Here is a 24,475-nt window from a genome sequence, read left to right as displayed (position 1 = left end):
TTCTATTCTTTTGGCAATCATATGTTTTGCTGTAAATTGTAAGTCCAATATCATGCTGACTACGGAGTCCATACGGGACAGAAATGAAAGTTTGGTGCGAAAACAAGAACGAAATTGGATTCTGAATAATAATGAAGCTTGTCATATTGGATTTATAGTGTATTCATAAAACCTCAGAACAAAACAAGTGTTGGCTCCGACAATTAACAAGAACAAAAGCAATTCATAGTTCCGGTTTTCTGTAAATATAGACTTCAAATTCATAGTTCCGGTTTTCTGTAAATATAGACTTCAAGCAAAAAAACTGACAAGACAAAATGAATTGTTTAGCTTATGTGTAAAGATTCTGTATAAAATATCCCTAAAATAGCGATGCTTTACAATAATTTAAATCTTTAAAAACCTTATTGGTTTTGGGATCATACAATGTAATATTTGATGAAGGGCGAGTAAGTAAGCCATGGAAGTTATCCTGTACTGTGTGGCTGTGTTATTCAGTATTTAATTGAGCCAAGCTCTGGACAAACTGGTCCTGATGCAAGTGCGTAAAGTAATGTCCCAGTCCGTATAGGCCTATCAGGGATCACACTTTCACCTTATATGGAATTTCTTCATTTAAAGGGAGTCTCTTCTAATAGAAAATTCAGTCTAGACAGGAAGTGTTGTCCCAGATTAGTCTGTGTTTACTGACAGGCTTATCTAAGACTGCACTTTACGCACATGCATTAAACAACGTTTACACATAGCTAGGCTCAAATGCTTTGTCGTAGAATTGCGGAATGCACAGATTAGGCAACCAATGGCTGTAAGAATGGCGGTTCCTATAAGCGTTTATGACCTCTAGAGTCTGTATTTTTGTCTGAGTCTTTGTGATACAACAAAACAGATCCCTTGTTTTGGTGATATAAAAAATGTCCAATTCTGTGTTGGTCCACTCTTTGCTTGCATGAACAATATTTATTTATGTGGAACATCTTATAGAATGCATTTAGTTCTTACATGGAAACCGACTTGGCTTTGAGCCAGTTTCAATTTCAATTCACAAATTGAAATCATTAACATTAACTAAACTGTTGACAATCGTTTAATTCAAGTACTGTATATGCAGAATTGAACACAATTTGAAACCAATAATACATTAAAGTGTGTACATATGTAAGTGAGTTAAATTAGTTTTGGTTTCAAAGAACATGCTTGAATATATTTTTCTTGGTAAGATTTCTTTTTTAAGATGCATTATATTTTGACATCTGGTTGTGCTCTTCAAGCAATCTCAAGTCGCTCATATATGACCTGAAATCTGCTTGTTGTTACCATATGAGCCTCACTCTCAGTTTGGGAAAAGGGGGTTTAATGCTTCTGCATAAAGTGTCTTTCCAGATTAGCCTGTGAAGTCAACACAGGGTAATAAGGGACGACACTTCCTGCTTTTATTGTATGTTTCTTTAAAAGGAATATTCTTCTTGACGCAAATCCAGTTTAGGTGGAAAGTGTTGTCCCAGATTAGCTTGTGTGGACTGCATAGGCTAATCTGGGATGACACTTTACGCACATGCATTAAACCCCTTTTCACAGAGCACAGCCCATTCAATATTTCTTGGACTAGGCTGTGTTGAACTGTTTGGTTTAACCATTGTCCATAGGGTTAAAGAAATTGGAACTGGAGTGTTTTAAGGTCTAGTTACCATCGTAGTTCTATAATCATTATCTAAATTGGTTTTGTCCTGATGTTGGGAAGTTTAATGGAGCTTTCACTCAAAGATTGCATTGTTTTCCTGCTTCCCATACTAATAAAGCATGACTGGTACATGTAACTGCAGCTAGATGGACACTTATACCCTACCACCTTGAAAATAGAATGCTACAATATGTGGACCTGTTGTTGACAATCTTTGTGAAAAGGTGTATCAATTTTATTTAAAATGCATAGAAATAAAATGGCTAGGGTATTCTTCCTTAGCATGTATAAATAAGCAGTACTTAACAAGTTATTTGGAATTTTTATTTGTTGTTCATGTATGTAAGGATTTAAACTTTTGAGTTTGGGCATTGTATAAACACATGTGTGTATAATTATTGAAGCATTCTGTCCTGATTTAATTTATCAGATTTGCATAATTATTATGGAATAGTGAAATTTCAAACAACACTAATGTTTAGCTAGGCAAAAGAAAATTGTGTGTTTTGTGCTGCATCTGCAAAATGTAAAATGTGGTCATGATGAACATTATTTTTACTTATAAGGCAATTTTGATATAAACAATAAAGATTGAAATATTATAAAGAAGCCTGACAAATAAGGATATCAGGGAAAATCAATTGTTGCTTACAACTTTTGGGTCACCAGGGTATTACCAGGTATGGAATGATTTGCCCACAGCACACATAAATGTTAATTTGCCTTATTAGGATGGTGGTTCATTGAACGTCAGTATTGGTTATGTCCAGCATGCCTACAGCAACTAAATGTCTTCTAGCAACTGTTTGCGGTTAGGCTGTTGTGTGAACTTTTAAACCAGCTCTTGTCTGCTGTTACCTTTTCTCTGGTATTTATTCAATAACATACTTGAAAATAAAATGTTCAGCCTTTCCATTCATATTTTGTTCACAGCAATCAACTCACTTGTTATATGTACTTAATGTAATTCACTCTATTTGTATGACCTAAGAAATCACATTGTGTTTAACTGATTATGTGGTATCTGTTCCAATGTTTTATTTTTCATTGCAAGGTTTGTCCCTAGGTAATCATGGCTACTCAATAGGCCTTACGCATCCCTATACATGTGAGCCTTGTTCTGGGGAAACTGTGCTAATGCATATGCGTTATGTGTCGTCCCAGATTAGCAGTCTTAACAGGCTAATCAGGGCTGACACTTTCCACTTGTATGGTATTTTTGTTGTTTGTATGGAGTATATTCTAAGTGAGAATACAGTTAAGGCAGAAGGTGTCTTCCTTGATAATCCTGTGCTGCCCCAGGCTAATCTAGGACCACACTTTTCACACATGCTTTAAGCCTAGTTTTATCAGAACAAGGCTCATTTAATATTCCCCCTGTGGTACTTGTTGTATATTTGTTTTGTATGCAATAATATACTGTGCCTCATTTTTGTTTTTCATTTAGTCTGGGAAAACAAACAATTCAATGCAGTTTGTAAAAATAAAAAAGACAGATGTTATTTTGTAAGCATGGGTGTTAAAATCCATTAAAAGCCGCTAGCACTGCATGGCTATCAGCTGACAAAATCGTACTTTGTAGACACTTCTCAAGTTTGCCACATCCAATCCTACCAAGAGATTTTTTTCAAATAAATAGAGTACAATAATGTTTTGAGAATATATTGAAAAAATGACACTTTCATGCAAATAGTACTTGTAACTGTTACAAACATTGTTACTAAAGCATTCTTCAGTATCAGGCATGGAGACAGTTATATCCCATTTATAGTTGTTTGCAAGAACAACTAAGGTTAATTACATTAGTGGTGTTTTAAAGACAAGCACCTGAAGCAAAACAAAGACACTTCTTTCCATCCATAATCATGTTTTTTTACCAAAAGACTTTATCAACCTTAAGTTATAAAATGATTTCAGCTAATTCAAGGCTCGTTGTTTTGCATAACCTTGGCAAATCACAGAAAACACTTGCATGTAATTTCTGCAAACATGGTTAATGCATCCTACAAAATGCATACCTGTAACATATTTGGAATGTTACATGGAAGTTGCACCTTCTTTTGAAGCTGTAGCAACATTCAATCAATTATTTGTAGACATTGATTTACTCACTCCATTTCAATGTTAGGAAAATAAAATGTCAATGGTAACATGCTTATTCAGTGTGTTAACAATAGTTATGGGACAAATGTGGTGTCATACATCTGCACATAGTACACAGCATTACACATGTGATAAAAAGGGGCTCCGGTAATTAAGATAATTAACCCAAGAATGTCGGGTACATGGAAAACCAATATGAGCACTGTACAAGTCAATAGCATTCTTGTCCATATGAAAACCCTGTCACAAAGCTTTCCTTTTTTGTATGAAGAGCTGGTGTGCTAGGTATTCATGTTATCAAGATACAATACCTTGTATGCCAGACTTTAACACAAGTCATTATTGTAGATGTTCGCTTAGCAAGAGGTTTAAGCTGGATGGACCTTTTTTACTAAGATATGTTTTTAGTTATAATTTCAGAACAAACTGATATTAATCATATCAGTTTTCTGTAGGAAAGTGTGTTTCCTTTAACTCTTTCAGTGCTGGAACCGAATTGTGTAGGCCTTTGCAAACAGTTTGGATCCAGATGAGACACCACAGAACATGGCTGTCTCATCAGGATCCAAACTGTTTGCTATTCTTTGTAAAAAAATCGAAGAAAATGCTAATTTTAGAAATTCAGCAGACAACATTTTAGCAGACAACAAATTTCCCAGCATGCAAAGGGTTTATACAGTAACACCAATCACTTGTAAATGTATGTTTTGTAATTTGGGATGGTTTAAAGATAAATTTTAACAAGTAATACAACTGAGAACAAATATAAACTGTTAGTCACACTTGTTATGCCTGCTTTAATATTTGCTCATGTTATGGGATTAATAATGCACAAAATATGAGCCTCGCTTTGTGGAAGGGGGGATTAATTTAATGCATGTGCAGTGAACTGCATAGGCTAATCAGGGACGACACTTTCCTTGTTTAATGATAAGTTGTTTGAAGGACATCTCTTCTTAGCAAAATATCAAGTTTAGGTGGAAAGTGTTGTCTCTGACTTACCTATGCAGTTTGCACAGGCTTATCTGGGATGATACTACGCACATGCATGCAACCCCCTTTTCCAAGAGAGAGGTTCGTATGAATTTAACTACAAGTGTCCATCCAACTATGGTAAGCAAGCTTTTGGTTTCAATGGTCCTTGTGAATGAACAATTTCGCTTATCTAAATTGTATTGTATGAATGTGTGTGTTCAGTAAGAAATGATCTGGGTTTCCCAACAGAAGTATCAGGCTCCAGAAGATTTATTTGGGGCTTTTTCTTTGTAAGACAAACATGAAAGAATAATGCAAAAAAGTGTAGCTTTTTCAGGATTTGTTAGTATATGCTGTAATGTATCAATCCTTATTAGTACACCTAAACATTTAGGGAATGTTTGCTGATTTTGTTGTTGATGTAAAATTCAATTGTATTTCTTTTCCAAATCAATGTTTAACAAACATAATATTATAACATAATGTCCTTCTGATGAAGTGAATGATTAGAGCCTCATACTTCAGACACGGAGTGATTGTTCAACTTAGTAAGAGTTGGAACTTCCCTCTCCAAAACATCAGTGGCTCAGTGTAGGTTGTTCTGCATGGTTCTTATACTTTTATTACATGAACAAATCTTTGGAATTCCTCAATTTACCACATTTCAAATAACCGCTCTTGTTTTAATTGATTTGCAACAGCTTTTTAGTGAATGTCTTAGTAGGTAGTTGCAGACAGCATTAAAATAAAGTTTGTTAACTTGTATTTGGCCATTGATGTTTGAATCCTCATTATTGGCAATGTGCAAGACATACAAATAGTGTGGTTACCTTTGATTTCATGTATTGGTTCATTTACTTTTGCACTTATAACCATGGAATGCAGACTGTAAACTTAATATGGGGCTAACCTATTGGTAATATTAAAAATGGTTTCATAGGTGAGAAACAGTTATATTCTCCCATAGTCAGATAAATATTAAAAAATCTGTGGAATGGAATGCTCTAGCCTTTTATATATGGTGTAGGATTGCCAAGTTTTGAATAAAAAGTAGGGAAACATTTTAAAATGAAACAAATTAAAGTTTGTTAACTTTTAATTATTTTAAATGTTAATTATTACACTGAGTCATCGTTGCGCTTGCTATTGAATAAACTTGCTAACTGGTAAATGTTAACCTATACACATAAATACACGATCGTGAATGACAGAAATGCATGCACAAGGAATGTGTCAAGTGTTAGATACTATTAAAATAGCAAGTTTTTGTAGGGTTGTCATTTTTGGCCTCGAAATTTGAATCTGGATTCCAAGGCTAGGGCAGTATAATAACAGAGTGTATGATAGGGTGCATGCTATGTATTCAGACAATGTGGGGGTGTTCTTATTAGTGTCTAGAGTTTAGTGTGCTTTGTACTTCTTTTTCTGTGGAATTGTACGATTCTTTTTGTAAATTGTTTTTAAAATTAATATTTGAAATATATAAGAGCTTTATTTTCTCATCATGTTTTGGTATATCAATAATTAATTTTGACTATAAAAAATACACACATGAAAACATCATGTATGCCATATTTTAAAATTGTTAAAATCAATCTGCATATGTTAATTTTTATTCTCTGCAAAAAATGATATCATAGGTATATTGTAAATAGGTTTGGAGAAGAAAAATTGAATCAAAGTAAATAACAATTCACGCAAAAATAATTTTATATTGTTGTGTAACAATAAATAAGATTGCAAAAGAACTGCAATGTCAGACTTCAATGCTAGAGGGCCTCACAGTTGTTGTAAACTGACCTTCAATTGTTGTTTCAGGACTTTGTTATGTGGAGCCGAGTTGACTGCGTAACTATATATAGTAATCACTGGTTATATTTCTAACCATGGTGCGAGCTCACTGTTACTGAGCTGCATTGTTAGTACGGAATGCTGTTCTATTTATCTCTCTCCTCGCTATTACTGCCTGTTTACATGCGTAACAACAATTGTACAGTGGACCTGCTTTCTTGCCGTGTGTGTTTTGCTATCTTATTATTATTTTATATCACTGTTTGCATATTCATTGGTTAATTTATAGAAACTGGACACTCCAAATGCTGCGTCTGTCAGCGTGATTCAGGGTTTTCTGTTGAGTTCTGTATTTTAATTGTCTTGTTTGAAATTTGCATGGTGAACCAAGTAACAAGCACAGCTGGTAAATGGGCGACTTTCTTGCATTGATAAATGTTTTGTTAATATCATATTTTCTTTATATGAAAAAGAGATGGGACATTGTTTGGAAATAATAAAATGTTTAATATAACTTATTTGCAGTTATCATTTGTAAAAGCAATATGTATTCAGAGATGTTTTAATCTTTGTAAAAATACAAATGTAAACTATATTTTTCATGCAATAGATATTTATTCAATTGAAAGGTCTATCCCGCAAAGCAGCAGAGGTAACTAGATCCTGAATCACATATTATATGTAAAAAATTTAATATGATTTATTATTTTGGCATATAATCTTTATTACAATTAATTATATACTCTTGGTTTTCCGCTTGATTAAAGGGATATAATTTGGAGTGTCCAGCTGTTTAGTTTTGGTGTACATTTTGGTGCCGGTTTATTGTAACCTGTTTGTTAGCTGTTACTTAACAAAAAGAAATACAGTCATATCTTCAGTATACTCCCTAGTTGGCAGACTTTAGCGTGTACAGTGTCTTTACCATCATCACAACTCATCTCAGTGCACTCAACGACCCCTTTACCCCTTTTTGACCTTGACCTCTGTATTTACAAGCAAAGCAATGTTGTATATTTTTTTCCTTCAGCTACCAATAGATACAAAATGGAGTCATTTCATTGTAAAAATATTCACTTGTTCTGTGTAGAAAAAAAGGCAATGGACATCATATTTGTACTAATGCATGCTCATGATGAAACTGCTTTACTTTTCCTACATGTTGCTGTGGAAACAAGTCCTGGTTGCTGCCATGGAAACACTGGTTGGTGTGGTACAGCATGTGATCGTCTGTTTCAGGCAATTAAGGCTGACCTCCTGGAAGGAAGAGGGGCGACAGCACTGCCGCTGACCCAGAGAACTGACAAGAAGTCTCCAGGGTAGGGACAATGTTTTTTAAGCTCGGTTGCAGTCAGTGACTAACAATGCTTTAATTACATGCAACTTTTAAAATCAATGTCCTGACAATTGCATTGGCCCTTAAATATGCAGAATTATTTTTTTACTGACTTCCTGTGGTACATATCATTATCATGTACTATATTTATTATGTCCCTTTGCACATGTCGGTCTGTCGGTCGGTCCGTCCACCAGGTGGTTTCCGGATGATCACTCAAGAACGATTGGGCCTAGGATCATGAAACTTCATAGGTAAATTGATCATGACTCGCAGATGACCCCTATTGATTTTGAGGTCACTAGGTCAAAGGTCAAGGTCCCGGTGACCCGAAATTGTAAAATGGTTTCCGGATGATAACTCAAGAACGCTTTGGCCTAGGATCATGAAACTTGATAGGTAGATTGATCATGACTCGCAGATGACCCCTATTGATTTTCAGGTCACTAGGTCAAAGGTCAAGGTCACAGTGACCCGAAATAGTAAAATGGTTTCCTGTTGATAACTCAAGAACGCTTAGGCCTAGGATCATGAAACTTGATAGGTAGATTGATCATGACTTGCAGATGACCTCTATTGATTTTCATGTCACTAGGTCAAAGGTCAAGGTCACAGTGACCCGAAATAGTAAAATGGTTTCCGGATGATAACTCAAGAACGCTTATGCCTAGGATCATGAAAACTTCGTAGGTAGATTGATAATGGCTGGCAGATGACCCCTATAGATTGTCAGGTCACTAGGTCAAAGGTCAAGGTCACGGTGACCCGAAATAGTAAAATGGTTTCCGGATGATAACTCAAGAACGCTTATGCCTAGGATCATGAAACTTGATAGGTAGATTGATCATGACTCGCATTTGACCCCTATTGATTTTCAGGTCACTATATCAAAGGTCAAGGTCACAGTGACCTGAAATAGTAAAACGGTTTCTGGATGATAACTCAAGAACGCTAATGGCTACGATCATGAAACTTCATAGGTACATTGATCATGAATCGCAGATGATCCCTATTGATTTTGAGGTCACTAGGTCAAAGGTCAAGGTCATGGTGACCCGAAATAGTAAAATGGTTTCCGGATGATAACTCAAGAACGCTTATGCCTATGATCATGAAACTTCATAGGTACATTGATCATGACTGGCAGATGACCCCTATCGATTTTGAGGTCACTAGGTCAAAGGTCAAGTTCACGGTGACCCGTAATAGTAAAATGGTGTCCGGTTGATAACTAAAGAACGCTTTTTCCTAGGATCATGAAACTTGATAGGTAGATTGATCATGACTCGCAGATGTGCCCCTATTGATTTTCAGGTCACTAGGTCAACGGTCAAGGTCATGGTGACCCGAAATAGTAAAATGGTTTCCGGATGATAACTCAAGCACGCTTATGACTAGGATCATGAAACTTTATAGGTACATTGATCATGACTGGCAGATGACCCCTATTGATTTTCAGGTCACTAGGTCAAAGGTCAAGGTCACAGTGACAAAAACATACTCACACAATGGCTGTCACTACAACGGAGAGCCCATATGGGGGGCATGCATGTTTTACAAACAGCCCTTGTATAGTATATGATTTTGCCTTGCATCTATTTGTAAGCCAATTAAACCTCTGCCTTATATAAATATCATGATTTCATTTGTCTAGACATGATGGAAAGTCCACCAAAGTGAATTTTACATTCACCAAAAAGATCAGCGGCCGGCTTACGAACGCCCAGACATTCATACGAGACACACGGGCGGCACCGGTGGAGATCAGGATTCTGCAGCCCGAGAATAGTGAGCAAGTGGAGAGCCGCGTTGAGGAACCAGACCCAAGTCCAGAGTCAGACACTTGCAACAAAGATGAAGCAGAAGAGGAAAAGAGTGAAAAAGTGGGAGAGAGTGTGCATGTGGTTGTTTCTAGACCTGCAGTCATGAGCTCATTTGTAAAAGTTCAGAGTAAAGATGATAATGGTAAAGTTTTAGACTGGCCCAAAGAAATGATTAAGTATACGCAAACTGAGCCTAAAGTAATGTTTAGTTGTAATCCTTTGGCGTTTGATTTTTCTCAGTTGTTTGGTGTTAAGTCCAAAAAGTCTTCTGGTCATGCTGAACAGGTCTGTACTCAGTCTGTTGATTCAAAGTTTGACACTGAGCAAGCTAGTAAAGAAGAGTCTGCACTTGAACATACAGTTGCAGATGGAGCTGACAAACTGTCAGAAGAGAAAAAGAAGTCCCATAGGAAAAAGAAGAAGAAGAAACATAAGAAAAACAAAGAAAGTAAAGCTGAAGTTAAAGAAGACGGCAAAGAAGCTGGTAAAGATGATGGTAAAGAGGAATGTAATAAAATGGAAGCAGATGATGCTGTCAGTTCAGGTAGTAAGAAAAAGAAGAGGAAACATAAGAAAAAAGAGGACAAAGATGTGGAAAATAAAGATGAAAAAAGTGCTGAAGGTGATGATAAAGAAAAGAAACGACACAAGAAAAGTAAGCGTAAGAGTAAAACAGAAGAACCAGAAGGTGAAAAGGTGGAAGGAGAAGATGCTGACAAAAAACCCAAGAAAAGGAAGAAGAAACATTCTAAGAAAAAGAAAAGGAAACATAATGAGATTGATGGTGAAAAGTCTGATAAAGAAGCTCAGCAAGAAAGTAAAGAAAAAAATGAATCCGACTCTGACAAAGATTCAGATGATGAAAAGGGCAAAGAAAACAAAAAGAAGAGGAAGAAGCGAAGGAAGCACAAGAAAAAAGGCAATAATGAAAATTACAGTAGTGAGAATGAAACCAATGATATTTCTACTGATGCAATTGATACTGCAACCATCCAAGCAAATGCAAAACGTAAAGTTCCAGGAGTTGACTCTGATCATGAAAATGATAAAATTGTAGCAAAATTGCAAGCTTTGAACAGGACAAAGGCTGCACAAAAGCAGGCTCCTAGTAATACCAATGTTCAAAAGAAGATAAAGAAAGAGCCAAGTGATGTATCAGAAAAGAAAACGCCTTCTGATCGAAAGAGAGTTAATAGTGAGTCTAGTGTTAATGAAGCAACACCAGTGAAAAAGACTAAAGTAACACCTAAAAATATTGTTAAAGACACTTTGCTGTTAACATCTACTGCACATGTCAGTGCTGAAGTTAAAGTGGAGAAGGAGGAATCTTGGAGTCATATTGAGACACAAACAAATGATAATGTGAAATCAAAATGGGACACTAGTGATAGTGATGCGGACAATGCCCTTGATGATACATTAAAAAAAGATAAATCTCTTAAGAAGCGAATTCCGAATAAAACTGTAAAAGGACCCCCAATAAATGAAATTAAAAATTCAAGAGTGCATGTAAAGACAGAAGTTGATTCTAAAAAAGGACAGACTACTTCATCCCAGAGATCCAACTTTTCTATTGGAAGTGGCAGTAAATTACTAGTGTTGAAAACAGTAGGAAAGGCCATAAAAAGTCCAGCTTCTAGTCGTAGCAGATCACATTCACGGAGGTCCTACTCCAGATCAGGTAGCTCATCACGCTCAAGAAGTAGATCATATAGTTCATCTTCATACTACAGTGACGATTCTCGCAAGAGTCGGAGAAGAAGACATTCTCGTTCCTACTCAAGCAGTCATTCACGATCTCACTCCTACCACAGACACAGCCGGTCATACAGCTACACTGACTCTGAGTACAGTCGCTCCAGATCATATTCGAGTAGTCGATCACGGAGTAGGTCACATAGGCGCAGGTCCAGGTCTTACAGCAGAAGCCATTCACGTTCTTACAGCACCAGTTCGTATAGTAGTAGATCCAGAAGTAGAGGTAGATCCTATGGAAGGAAACGTAAGCATAAGAGGAGAAACAGGCAAAGACCAAGATCTTTGTCAGTGAGTCCCGTGGAAAATATTGTAGCTAAAAAGGTGAAAGAATTGGAACAACCAAAAGAGAAAGATACAAAGGTTGACCCGGCTGATATTCCACTGCCTGATCTCTCAGGTAAGAAGGAGGATGAAACCTCTGAGGCAAAGTTGCTTAAGTTGAAAGAGAAAAAGCGCAGGACTGATGTGGGTGAAACTGTTGCAAAACTTGTAGAAAATTTACCTGAAAATATTCCACTTCCATTCAGTGAAGGCGATGTCAAGACTGTTTCTTCAGACTCTCTACCACATGGTTCACCAAAAGAAGCTCCTAAGGAAACTGACAGCGGGTTTATAGGCCCGAAAATGCCTGCACCACCGCCGCCACCCCCGATGGGCAGAGGTTTTGGACCCAACCATGGACCTCCTGGTCCTATCAGGCCATATGGGCCTGGCCAGTGGGATGAATGGGGGTACCATGGCTGGGACGGGCCCCCAGGACCCTGGGATGGTCCTGGACCGGGACCAAGACCATACCGCGGTATGAGGCCTCCGTTTGGAGATCCACGAATGTACGGACCTCGGCGAGGTCCCCATCCTTTCATGAACCGTCCCCGTGGCCCTCCACCACCCTACGGTATGGGACCACGATACCCAGGTCCACATGTCCCATACCCCGAATATATGGACTATGACTATGACCCGCAGTATGCTCAAGAGAAGGCTCATGAGGAAGCCAAGGAAGAAAGTAAGACACCACCACCACTACCCAAAGAACCACCAAAGTCTTCTACTCCCAAGCCTCCACTGCCTAAAAAGAAGGAAAAGAAAGAACCGGAACAAAACCCTGATATTGTTATACCTCCAGAGCAAGCTGAACAGTACAAATACCTCCAAAAGCAGGCCCAGAAGCATGCTAGACGGCAACAACGAAGACAAGCCAAGAGAGATCTGGGTGAGCCTGATGATGATTCAACCTCTTCTGAGTCTGAACCTGAAGAGCAGCAAGTGGTTGCAGTGGAAGCCTTAGAGGAAGCTAACCTAGATGAGCTTCAGGCCCAGATGGTGATACCGCAGATGGTGTTAGCTCAGCCACAGCCTGCAAGCAGTCCCAGTGGAGCATACATCCTAGTCAGTGGAGGACAGCAGTACCTGGTCCATAACAGGCCAATGATGCAGGCTGCCATGCCGATACAGGCCGGCCAGCCGGTGATCGCAGCTGCCCAGGGAGGTATGATGGCCACGGCCCATGCTGCAGCCTTAGGGGCCCAGCCAGCACACCTATTACAGGGGCTGCCTGCCCACATGTTTGCCACCCCAGCACACCTCGGTGGCGGTGCCCAGATGATGATGACCTCGGCCTCACTGCAGCAGTTACAACAGATGCAGCAGTTTCACCAGCTTCAGCAGATCCACCAGGCCCAGCAGGTGCAGGCGCAGGCCCAGGCCATCCATGCACACAATCAGGCTGTCGCCATGGCTGCTGCCCAGCAGGGACCCATCATTGTGGGCAACCAGATACTCGTACCTAGGCTGAGTGTACGCCCCGCCATATAGTAGGGCGCCAGGGCTTGAACATTGGCTTTTACATCTGCATCCAGGCTGAGTCAGGCTTTGTCAGGCTATATATTTGGGCATCAGTTTGCACCCAGGCTGAGTGTACGCCCTGCCATATAGTAGGGCTTCAGCTTGCATGTATGGGTAGTTGGGATGGATTGTATCATATCAGAGCAGTCTTTTGGAATGTATCAAACATAATTGTATCGTTTCATGAATATCGGAGGTTTGAAATGCGTTTCAAATAAGCACATGCTTAAAAATCCTGAACTGCTTAATAATTTATCATCATGCTCAGATTGTCAGCTTATGACATTTCTGTGGATAATTATGCTCTCAAGCATTAATGTATGAGCTTGTACTTTCTGAACCAAATTTCTATGTTTGAAAGACATAAGTACATGTATCATAACAATGGAGAATTCCATTTTTAGTTACAAACTTTGTTCAAGTCATTGCAAATTAAATCAGACAGTATTAAGGCAAACAGCCTACTACATTGAACATTAAATCTCTCTGTCATAGAAGTTATGTTTTTATGTGTACATAGTATAATCACCATTGATAAAGATACTGTTTTTTAATGAAACAGAAATTAAAGGTGTTTTATTTATTTCATGAAGATTTTTTTACTGCAAACGGTGTATATATATATATGTGAGATACCTAGTTAATGGTTATTACATGTGCTCTTTTTGTTGTAAATACCTAAATTATAATGTCAACTTTTTCTCATCATAAAATTTGTGCTGTCATTAATATGTGGATTAGATATGTATATAATGATCAGAAAATATTTATCTTCATTGATGTTATTTTTACTGTCAAGTTATGCATTCATTATGTGTTTGTGATACATTCATTATTTAAAAAAAAAACACTTGAAAATGTAACATGATATTATATGAGTATCATTTATGTTCATGTTTAAGGATTATTGCTCATATATTATTGACATACATGTGTGTACTCATTTTGAGTTGACATACTTGCGTACGCTCATAAATTGTTGCCATACATGTGTACACTTGTTAAGCTTTGCTCATGACTAGCAGGTGGTTCAATGTAGCTTCCAGAATGTTGACAGAGAGTGTTGTAGACTGGAAGCGCATGTGGGTAGCTTAAGGGCTGAGTGTCCAACTACTGTATCTAATATCTACAGGTTATAGAGATACAGTAGTTTAGCACACAACCCCTGATGTGTGATGGAGGGAAAATGTCAGATGGCCAATTTATGTGTGCAGTGTTTTATTAGTCCCCTACCTGTTTCACCGGAGGGGACTTATGGTTTGAGCTCTGTGTGTCCGTCAGTCAGTCAGTCAGTCAGTCTGTCACACTTTTCTGGATCCTGGGATAACTTTAAAAGTTCTTAATATTTTTTCATGAAACTTGAAACATGGATAGATGGCAATAAGGACATTATGCACGTCATTTCATTTAGTTCCTACGTCAAAAATTCTGGTTGCTATGGCAACAAATATTTAAAAAAAATATTTATTTCTGACAATGGTGGAGCCAGTAGGGGACTTATATTGCTTGACAATAGTCTTGTTATTTTTATAAGCATTTATGGTATTTAGATGTTCAAACTGGAAAGTTTTATTGTGTGTCTTCTATATTTGAGTCTCATGCACTGAGAACATTGGGCTTAATGCATATGCATTAAGTGTTGTCCTAGATTAGCCTCGGCAGTTCGCACAGGCTAGTAAGGGATAACATTTTCCGCTTAAAGTGGATATTGCAAAACAGAGACTTTAAACAAAAATACCATAAAAGCTGTTATGTTTGTTATGTTCTGACACAATTTTCTAACTACAAATTGGCCAACTGCCTCTTTTCCATCATATTTATTTAAGTGTTTTCTTGTGTTTAAGCTTGTACTTGCATGTCTGTATAATTTATCTGTTGTAAGGGTGCCATTGAAGAACTAACAAAAAAACTCGACTGATTTTCATTCTTTTGTACTTGACCTTGTCAAATAACTGTAACATACGTTGCACAAAGTTTTGTTTTTGTATTTCAAGTTTCACATGAGAACTTTTTTTCTACATTCCTCTTAATGTGTTATAAGTCTACACTTTGCAGTGTATTTCAAAACTTTTACTCATTGTACAGCCTTTGAAAGTAGATATCTCGTTGTTTTATAGCATTCTTTAAATTGATTATTGGTCTTCTTAACTTTGTTGATTTTTTTGTGGATAATATCTTCAATTCAATTTATATCTCTTACCAAAATAACTTTTGTTTCTTTGTCAATATTTGTACATGATCAAATATTTTTTTTGGAATTCTTTATATCAGGCATATACCATAGCTTATTTTCACACTGGTTTACATGTATACTCGTGCCAACCAGTCGTGTGTTGAACTCTTCAATATAATGGTACATTACAATCTACTGAAGAGTTTTGATTTACTTAAACATTGTCAGGTAAAGATAAGTCTTTTTATAATTGGGCTTGAACATAATTGTTAACTCTTTCAGTGCTGAAACCGAATTTTGAAGGCCTTTGCAAACAGTTTGGATCCAGATGAGACGGCACAGAACATGGCGTCTCATCTGGATCCATACTTGTTTGCTATTCTGATAGTATTCTTTGAAAAAAATATAAAAAATGCTTATTTAAGAAATTCAGCAGACCACATTTTAGCAGACGACAAATTTCCCAGCATGTGAAGGGTTAATAAGAAGCTATGTTATTGTATGATCACATGTAAATGATATACAATATTATTTATATACCTAAGTTATTTCCAAAACTCTGGCACACAGCTTTTACTGAAAATATTTTTCTGTCCTAATTGTACACATTTTAAAATGGTTGAAATAAATAATACATCTATTGACATTATACGGCTAACAAACATAAATGGATTCAAAAGAACTGTTGCGACTGTCTGTTTGTAAAAGTATGATTTTATTTTCTTGGGTTTGGTTGGTTCTATTTGAAATACAACTGGTGTGTTGAGCATTGAGCATATCAATTGTTGTGTGAGAGTATGTTGTAAGATCTTATGTTTGTTTTTAAGTTATGCATTTATTGTACACATTTCTCACTTGTTGTTTTACTTGTGTTTTTTATGGCCATATGTTGATGACAGTCATGTTACATTGATACATACATGTTATGATCCTTGATTGGACATGTAATTGATTAAATTATGAAATTGACATGTGGTTGTTCTGTTTTTATCTAAATGACATAATTATCAGGTTCTAGTTAACTCATAGAAAAGAGCTTCATTAAAAAAAATGATGTTCAAAAATATGTTGCAAACATGGTTGCCTTTGGGAGAAGCTGCTATTAATGTTTGTCACTGATGTACCTAAGTGTGCAAAATCATGATTGCACACAATATTAGCCAGTTTTATAAAGTACCAATATCAAGGAAACAAGCTGCAGTATAAAGTTGTAATTTTTGTCTACATTATGTTTTTGTTACAAACTCCACGTACAGCTGTATAATTTCATTGTTGTATAAAAGTAAATGTGAAATTGTATTACAAAAAGTACCGCAGTGTTTGCCAGTAATTAAGGGCATCATTCAAATCCATAGATTCTAGGGTTTAAGCTACAGTACTGGACTGTCTTGACTACAAATCCGAATATCAAAAGTTAGATCCCTAGCAAGGTCGTGAAATCTTTTCTACGGTCATTCTCCCTCTATCTCTTTCAAGTATGGAAGTGTTCAGTCACGTGCATTTGTATCTGCACTTGTAATGGACAACCAGCTAACCACATTTATATTTGCTATGATTGTGTTTGGCTAATAATGAAGACAGACGGCTCAGGATTGTAAAATGATTTGAGACTTTGAGATTCTACAGCTGTTGTGATTAAATAGCTGTTCAGATTAACCCTTTGCATGCTGGGAAATTTGTCGTCTGCTAAAATGTTGTCTGTTGAATTTCTTAAATTTGCATTTTCTTAGATTTTTTTTCAATAATACTATCAGAAAAGCAAACAGTTTGGATCCGGATGAGACACCATGTTTTGTGGCATCTCATCTGGATCCAAACTGTTTGCAAAGGCCTTCAAAATTTGGTTTCAGCACTGAAAGGGTTAATACAGCAGTTGGATGATTTTGGAAGTAAATGTACATTCACATTATTTTTGCAAGAATATAAAATTTATATTATGTTGGGGGTTGTATTAACACTTCAGTTTGACTTGTTTCTGTTATACATACCAACAAGAGCCCCACGTAACGGGTGCCAACGCTTGGCTGCTGGTGCAGTTTTGAGTAAATGAAAGCTTGTCAGTAGTTTTATTTTTTAGAGGTCACCGTGACCTTGACCTAGTGACCCAAAAATGGGTGTAGCATGTAGAACTCATCAAGGTGCTTATACATATGAAGTTTCAAAGTTGTAGGTGGAAGCACTTTGATTTTAGAGCCAATGTTAAGGTTTTAGCACGACACGACGAGCTGGCTATGACAATACCTCAGGGGTTTTCTCCTAAAACAGTCGAGCTAAAAGTAACGACACAAACATTTTTATTTTACTCTTTAATGCGATAATATTGGCCAAATATACATAAAGACTACTGGTATAACCGCATGTGTTTGAAGCAACTGTAGCCCGGAGATAAAATCCAAAGAAACAAGACTGAAATGATTTAAGTTTCCAAAAACATATTTTATCAAAAGAACTTGCTGTCAATGAAAACAATGTTAAACATAAACTAGTCAGATAAATTTAATCATGAAGATTAAAATGTCCTGCAACAATAAAAGACATTTGTAACTAAGGTTATCTAATAAAAATTCTGGTTATGTTTTAATAATATGCGCATGGTATTTTTTTTAATATAATTGAATACATAATTATGTAACACATGCCACTTGAGGGAGTTATTAACCATACATTTTACTGTTTATGTTATTTTCATTAACAGATACATGTTCATGTCAGTATCAATACTATTGAATCGTCTCCTTTTTAATAAAACTTGATCAAGATGAATGAACCTAAAGGGCTGTTCACACTAACTTCTATTGTTCCTCTGCAAAGTCTGCCTTGAATTAATGCACCAACAACATCTGCTTTATTAACACAGAAACTTTAAGCATAAACATTTGTAACAAAAATTGACAATAGTAACAAAATATGTGCATTTAATAATCAAACGTTCCTGATCTAAATTTATTTTACCTTTTTTTTACAAAACAAATTAGCACAGCATTTAAGATTTTGTTCTTTACAGTTTTTTATCAGATTAATTTAGATGTAATATTAAAATACGCACATCATTTTCTACAGAATACATTAGTTTTTTTGTCAATTAAGTTTTAGTAATACCCTTCATGCAAATATTAAATCAATAAAAAGAAAACTCGATGTTAAGTTCAAGAAAAACATGTGTTTGTGGCTGTTAACGTTAACTGAGAAAAGTTCTGGAATGAACAATGTGTAAACATAACAACTTCACACTGTAATACCAGGGCTTGTGTTGTTTAAAATGGATGACAAGCTATTGTGTTGATTTGTGCAAAAACAATATTTAAATTTGCAGTAACTTGCACTATCATTTCAACAATAAAGCAATAAGACTTATAAAACAATTTTGCCACACTTGTACACATTGTTATTACTTCTTACTTCTTGAATGTAATGAAAACATTTATTATTTATTTTTCCAAATGAAAACACCTGTTATGTTTGAATCATACAGAACATTCACAGTAGACTATTTAAAGATCTCTGGTGTAACATATCATAAAATCCACTTTTGACAGTATAGATAAAGACAAATACATGTACGCTGAAGCTCTAACAATATCTAAAGCTTACATAGATACATGTATACACAACTTTCCTGTTGCAATATAATCATGAATACACAATCAATTTCAAAGACACAAACATATCATGTACATTCATACCAATTCACCTTCACAAATTGCATACTGGAGTATATATATGTGCACACTTTACATCTCATTTTTTTTAAATTCATTTAAACACCTTGAACCCATAACTTTCTTTTTTTCTTTGTGTTCACACATTTAATTGTAAAGAAAACTGGAAATAAAGAAATAAAAATAAAAAACAACATAAAGATCAAAGCAACATAAACAAATGATGGAAAATGTTGCAGGATTCAAAAACATGAAAAATATTCACGCTTGAAACATGTTGAACATTCTTATCAAATAAATACATGTATAAATGAATGGCAAGCAAATGCAACAACAGAATGAATGATAGTAAAACGTCCCCACTTCCTAAGTAAAACGAGAGACACCGACGTAAAAAACACATTTGAGTACAAGAATCCTGATTCAGTAAAATTCAATAAACAAGTACAAAGATTCTGATTAAAACAAATTGGGCATGAGCAATAAACAATTGCTAAAAGCTCACACAAATATGAGGTAAAAAACAAACTAAATGGTGAGATAAAATATATGTAACAAAAATATTTTAAAAAGGTGCATATAATCTAAAATATTATTGAAGTGCAATGAAGGCCAAATATTATAAAACTGTAAACAAATATCTTTATAAAAACTTATTTTATTTACAGCATAAAACACCATTCATACCCTTTTAGTGTCAATCTATACAACAGTAACTGAAACCTATCAATCAATGTCACTTTTTCAACAAATTGGGTTAGTGAAAGGGGTTATCCATGCAAAATAAGCTATTTTAAGTTTACCCTGACATATAATTTGAATTTTGAACTTATAAATTACAAAGTGAAACATTTATTTTGTATCTGTGAAGCAAGAATTTCATCTGATTAGTTTGAACCCCTCTGACCTAGCTTTTATGCATGTTTGTACCTTTCTTTTACTAATATTTTTGCTAAAAGAAACTAATGATTATTTGGTATGTTAAACAAACTATGGTGGATTGTAACCTACATGTACATGTCCATTACGGAAACTCTGTATACATCAACACTAATCAAAACAGTCTGTTAACATTAACCTTACATGTTCACAGTACGAAGGCCAAGAAAACAGCATGGACATTCATCATAATCTACATAGCAATCTAAAAATCCATAAAGAAATATCAAGCAAAATCATAAGCATACAAAAACATTGTATCACAAAATGTAAATATAATGATATTAACAATCAACTACTAACAATGAAATAAGCCACATATATGACAACTGGTACTAACTTTATCAGGTCATAGCTCAAATTCTTGACTGAGCATTAAATTACAAAATGTTTGTTGTGTAAAAGCAAATGACCACACAATACATGACTATAATGCCTTTAATTCCTATTCACAGATTTAACCAATAAATAACATTAGGGATTTTTCTGTACCGGTAATACCTGCTAATTAAATCTCTAATCTTAACTCTTATCACTTTTTAACAAAACAAACTCGGCTTAAATTTATTTTCGTCGGATCAATGCTTCTAATTGTATTTGTTTTGGAAATAAATGTCAAGGACATGAACTCTGACCTCATAAAGTCACCATGACTCCACGAGTTAACACAGCTTAGCAGTCTGCAGGGGTTACACTAAGACAGTTTGTCACAACAGCATTGAAATGTACATATTAGGTATGGAATAACACATTGAACAACATTAAACAAAGTGACCATTGGTGACAATCAAGAGTTTTTTAAAATAATTATACAACACTGAACTTTCTAGAAGTTTGGCCTTGGTTCCTACCCATCATCATAGTTACAAGGCATATAATGACATGAAAACAAATTCAAAACATATTTGGCAAAAAATAAAAATTGCCTACAATAAAAAAAAGAAGACGTTTTAAGTACAGCAAAATTCGTATTAAGTATGAATATGATGCCCATATTGCAATGTTATGCTTACATGAAGTAAATACAGCTTTGGTTACTTTCGTACATAGGGTTCATCCAATTCTGATTTATGACGTCTTTCAATGATGATAATATTTTTGCTATTATGTAAAACCAATACATAGATAGGTATATTTCGTCTTGGGTATTTAAACTTCAATCAGTTTATACAGCTATTGAAACTAGTTAATGAAGTGGGGTAGTTACACGTTAATGGATGAGACATCAGTAAACAAATCATGAACACTGTTCTCTTATTACAAATGATGATTATGCACATTTGAGTAGTGGAATGGTATACATGTATGTTGCTTTATATTAAATCCAAAAACTACAAATTAGACTTAAAAGAAGCATTATTAAATATTTCAACCAGACAATATTGGCTGTCAATAAGTGTCTGGAACATTTCAAATTTCATTAATATTATTATTAATCTTTGGCCTATTCATCGATCACAAATTATTAATTTCAGATACGGAATGAGATTAAAATCAGGAATGAGATCAGATAGAATGTGAATAATTTTGTGGCACATAATACCTTTAACCCTTTGCATGCTGGGAAAATTGTCGTCTGCTAAAATGTTGTCTGCAGATTTTCTAAAATTAGCATTTTCTTCGATTTGTTTCAAAGTATACTATCAGAATAGCAAACAGTTTGGATCCTGATGAGACGTGGCGTCTCATCTGGATCCAAACTGTTTGCAAAGGCCTTCAAAATTTGGTTCCAGCACTGAAAGAGTTAACAGTGTTAGCCTTTCAGTACAGATTATAATGAGCGTATTTATTGCTATTCATCACAAACTACAGTGTCCAAGGTATGGTATCAGAATGTAACTTCATCAGGTGTGAGAACATGGTATTAGAGAATGTTTATAGTATTACAAATTTCTCAAAATGTACAACAGAATGTATGACTTGGACAAAGTACAGAAAGAATCCGCAAACATCCTGACCATGACTTGTATGTAATTGTATGTATGTACCTGCATCACCAAGATCAATTATTATTTTACTATAAAATATTTAAACCCATTTGTCCTACACAAGAAACTAAATATGTATTTTTTGACATAATGACTCAGATCAAGTTCTAAAACCCTGAATTTCCCTAAATATGCAAAGAACATAATGTAACAAGATGTGTTTGTGAAACACAATGTCCCCCTATATGACGTTTGACCATGAAGGATGACCTTGACCTTGACCCTTCACCACTCAAAATGTGCAGCTCCATGAGATACACATGCATGTCAAATATAAAATTGCTAGCATCAATATTGCAGAAGTTACATTACATGAGCAATTTTGACCCATATATTTGACCTAGAAGGATGATCTTGACCTTGACCTTTCACCACTCAAAATGTGCAGCTCCATGAGATACACATGCATGCCAAATATCAAGTTGCTATCTTCAATATTGCAAAAGTATTCATAAAATGAGCGATTTTGGCCACATATATTTGACCTCTGACCTTGAAGGATGACCTTGACCTTGACCTTTCACCACTCAAAATGTGCAGCTCCATGAGATACACATGCATGCCAAATATCAAGTTGCTATATTAAATATAGCAAAAGTTATTGCAAAATGTTAAAGTTGGCGCAAACCAACCAACAGACCAACCAACAGACAGGGCAAAAACAATATGTCCCCCACTACTATAGTGGGGGACATAAAAATGCTGAGAGATTATTGTGAAATTATTGTATCTGTTTAACATTCCTAAATCAGATGCAATGGTTTCGCACCAAACTCTTGATGCACGTGACTCATATGAAGATTGGTTGGCAGGAAGAGCAGTGGCCCGTGTTTCCATGGTTACCCCTGCAGACTGCCGTCCTGGGATGACGTGACACTTGTGGAGCGGGAGTTGCGCGCCCCTGTGGAGTCAAGTGACTTCAGTCTCTCCCCAGAACTGGCTCCAGTGTCCGTACGGGGACGAGCGGTGTCCTTGAAGTTTAATTTCTGTGTTTCTATCTGGAATATACAGTGTACAGAATGAACAGTATTGTTATAATACCAGTACTGTTGCTATCTGGAATATACAGTGTACAGAATGAACAGTATTGTTATAATACCAGTACTGTTTCTATCTGGAATATACAGTGTACAGAATGAACAGTATTGCTATAATACCAGTAATGTTTCTATCTGGAATATACAGTGTACAGAATGAACAGTATTGTTATAATACCAGTACTGTTGCTATCTGGAATATACAGTGTACAGAATGAACAGTATTGTTATAATACCAGTACTGTTGCTATCTGGAATATACAGTGTACAGAATGAACAGTATTGTTATAATACCAGTACTGTTGCTATCTGGAATATACAGTGTACAGAATGAACAGTATTGTTATAATACCAGTACTGTTGCTATCTGGAATATACAGTGTACAGAATGAACAGTATTGTTATAATACCAGTACTGTTTCTATCTGGAATATACAGTGTACAGAATGAACAGTATTGTTATAATACCAGTACTGTTGCTATCTGGAATATACGGTGTGTTAAACAAACACTATTGTGAACTATACCAGTACTGTTTCTATCTGGAAAATACATTGAATTTAATGAACATTTATTGTAACAGTATCAATACAGCTTCAATCTGGAATACATAATTTGTTGAATGAACTTTGTTGGAATCTATGACTGGTAATGTCTGAAAGTTGAATGATTATAGCTACACTCTATGACACACTTTTGTCAATAGTTGTAATCTATATACACCGTTTCTTTCTGGGAAAAAACACATGAATAAGCTAATTAAAAAATTATTTAAAACATCTTTTTTAAACATTTCTGTTCAGATGGTTTCTAGTAATATTCGAAACAACAACTGAAAACTGGTGTCCTTGTATAATTCTGCATCTTGTGCACACCTCTGATTTTATATAAAATTGAAAAAAAAAGTATTGTGCTCGCTCGCTGCATAGTTTAGGGGTGAATTTTTATCGATTAACTGATCATTTTGTTGTGGCCTCATAGTTAATGAAATAAAGAGCCAACAAACATTTAATCACATTGCACAAGATTCCATGAAAGAGCAAGTGCTTATTTATCTATACATTTCTAAGATTCAAAGAAGCCCTACATTGTATGTGGGTGAATCAACTAATTAGCAAGTAAAGAAGTTGTTATTTTTATCTTGGTGTTGAAATAATTATCATTTTTTTCCAATGATCATCTTGGAACATCTGGCTGTTTTTATGATAATATCTGTAGTGTTATCATTTGTGGAGGATGGAATAACATCACGAAGTATCAATTTACACCAAAATTGTTCCAGAAAAACCTTCAAGATTCAACTTCAAAAAAAGGGCATTCAAAGACAATAATCCAACATTTCAACAGAAATCTTTCAAATCTCTTAAATC

At 35.5% G+C, this 24,475-nt stretch overlaps 2 protein-coding genes across 6 annotated transcripts in view; one reads left to right on the top strand and one right to left on the bottom strand.

Annotated features, from left to right (window-relative positions):
• The window catches only part of LOC127859327 (G patch domain-containing protein 8-like), a 49,006-nt gene extending 32,555 nt beyond the window's left edge, over nucleotides 1-16,451 (top strand). Inside the window, exons 6-7 of the mRNA XM_052396661.1 lie at nucleotides 7,787-7,866; nucleotides 9,538-16,451. Coding sequence (XP_052252621.1) covers nucleotides 7,787-7,866; nucleotides 9,538-13,279 — 3,822 coding nt within the window. The 3' untranslated portion in view covers nucleotides 13,280-16,451. The remainder of the gene's footprint in view (nucleotides 1-7,786; nucleotides 7,867-9,537) is intronic.
• A 1,322-nt stretch (nucleotides 16,452-17,773) lies between these two features.
• Nucleotides 17,774-24,475, bottom strand: part of LOC127859329 (microtubule-associated protein 4-like) — an 87,488-nt gene continuing 80,786 nt past the window's right edge. For all 5 annotated transcript variants that reach the window (XM_052396666.1, XM_052396664.1, XM_052396668.1 and 2 more), the window contains one exon: nucleotides 17,774-23,066. In XM_052396666.1, coding sequence (XP_052252626.1) covers nucleotides 22,908-23,066 — 159 coding nt within the window. In that variant the 3' untranslated portion in view covers nucleotides 17,774-22,907. The remainder of the gene's footprint in view (nucleotides 23,067-24,475) is intronic.

The sequence above is a fragment of the Dreissena polymorpha genome, chromosome 15 (assembly GCF_020536995.1).
Source record: "Dreissena polymorpha isolate Duluth1 chromosome 15, UMN_Dpol_1.0, whole genome shotgun sequence".
NCBI lineage: Eukaryota > Metazoa > Mollusca > Bivalvia > Myida > Dreissenidae > Dreissena > Dreissena polymorpha.
Note: the sequence above shows the minus strand (reverse complement) of the source record. Positions and strands in the feature narration are given on the sequence as shown.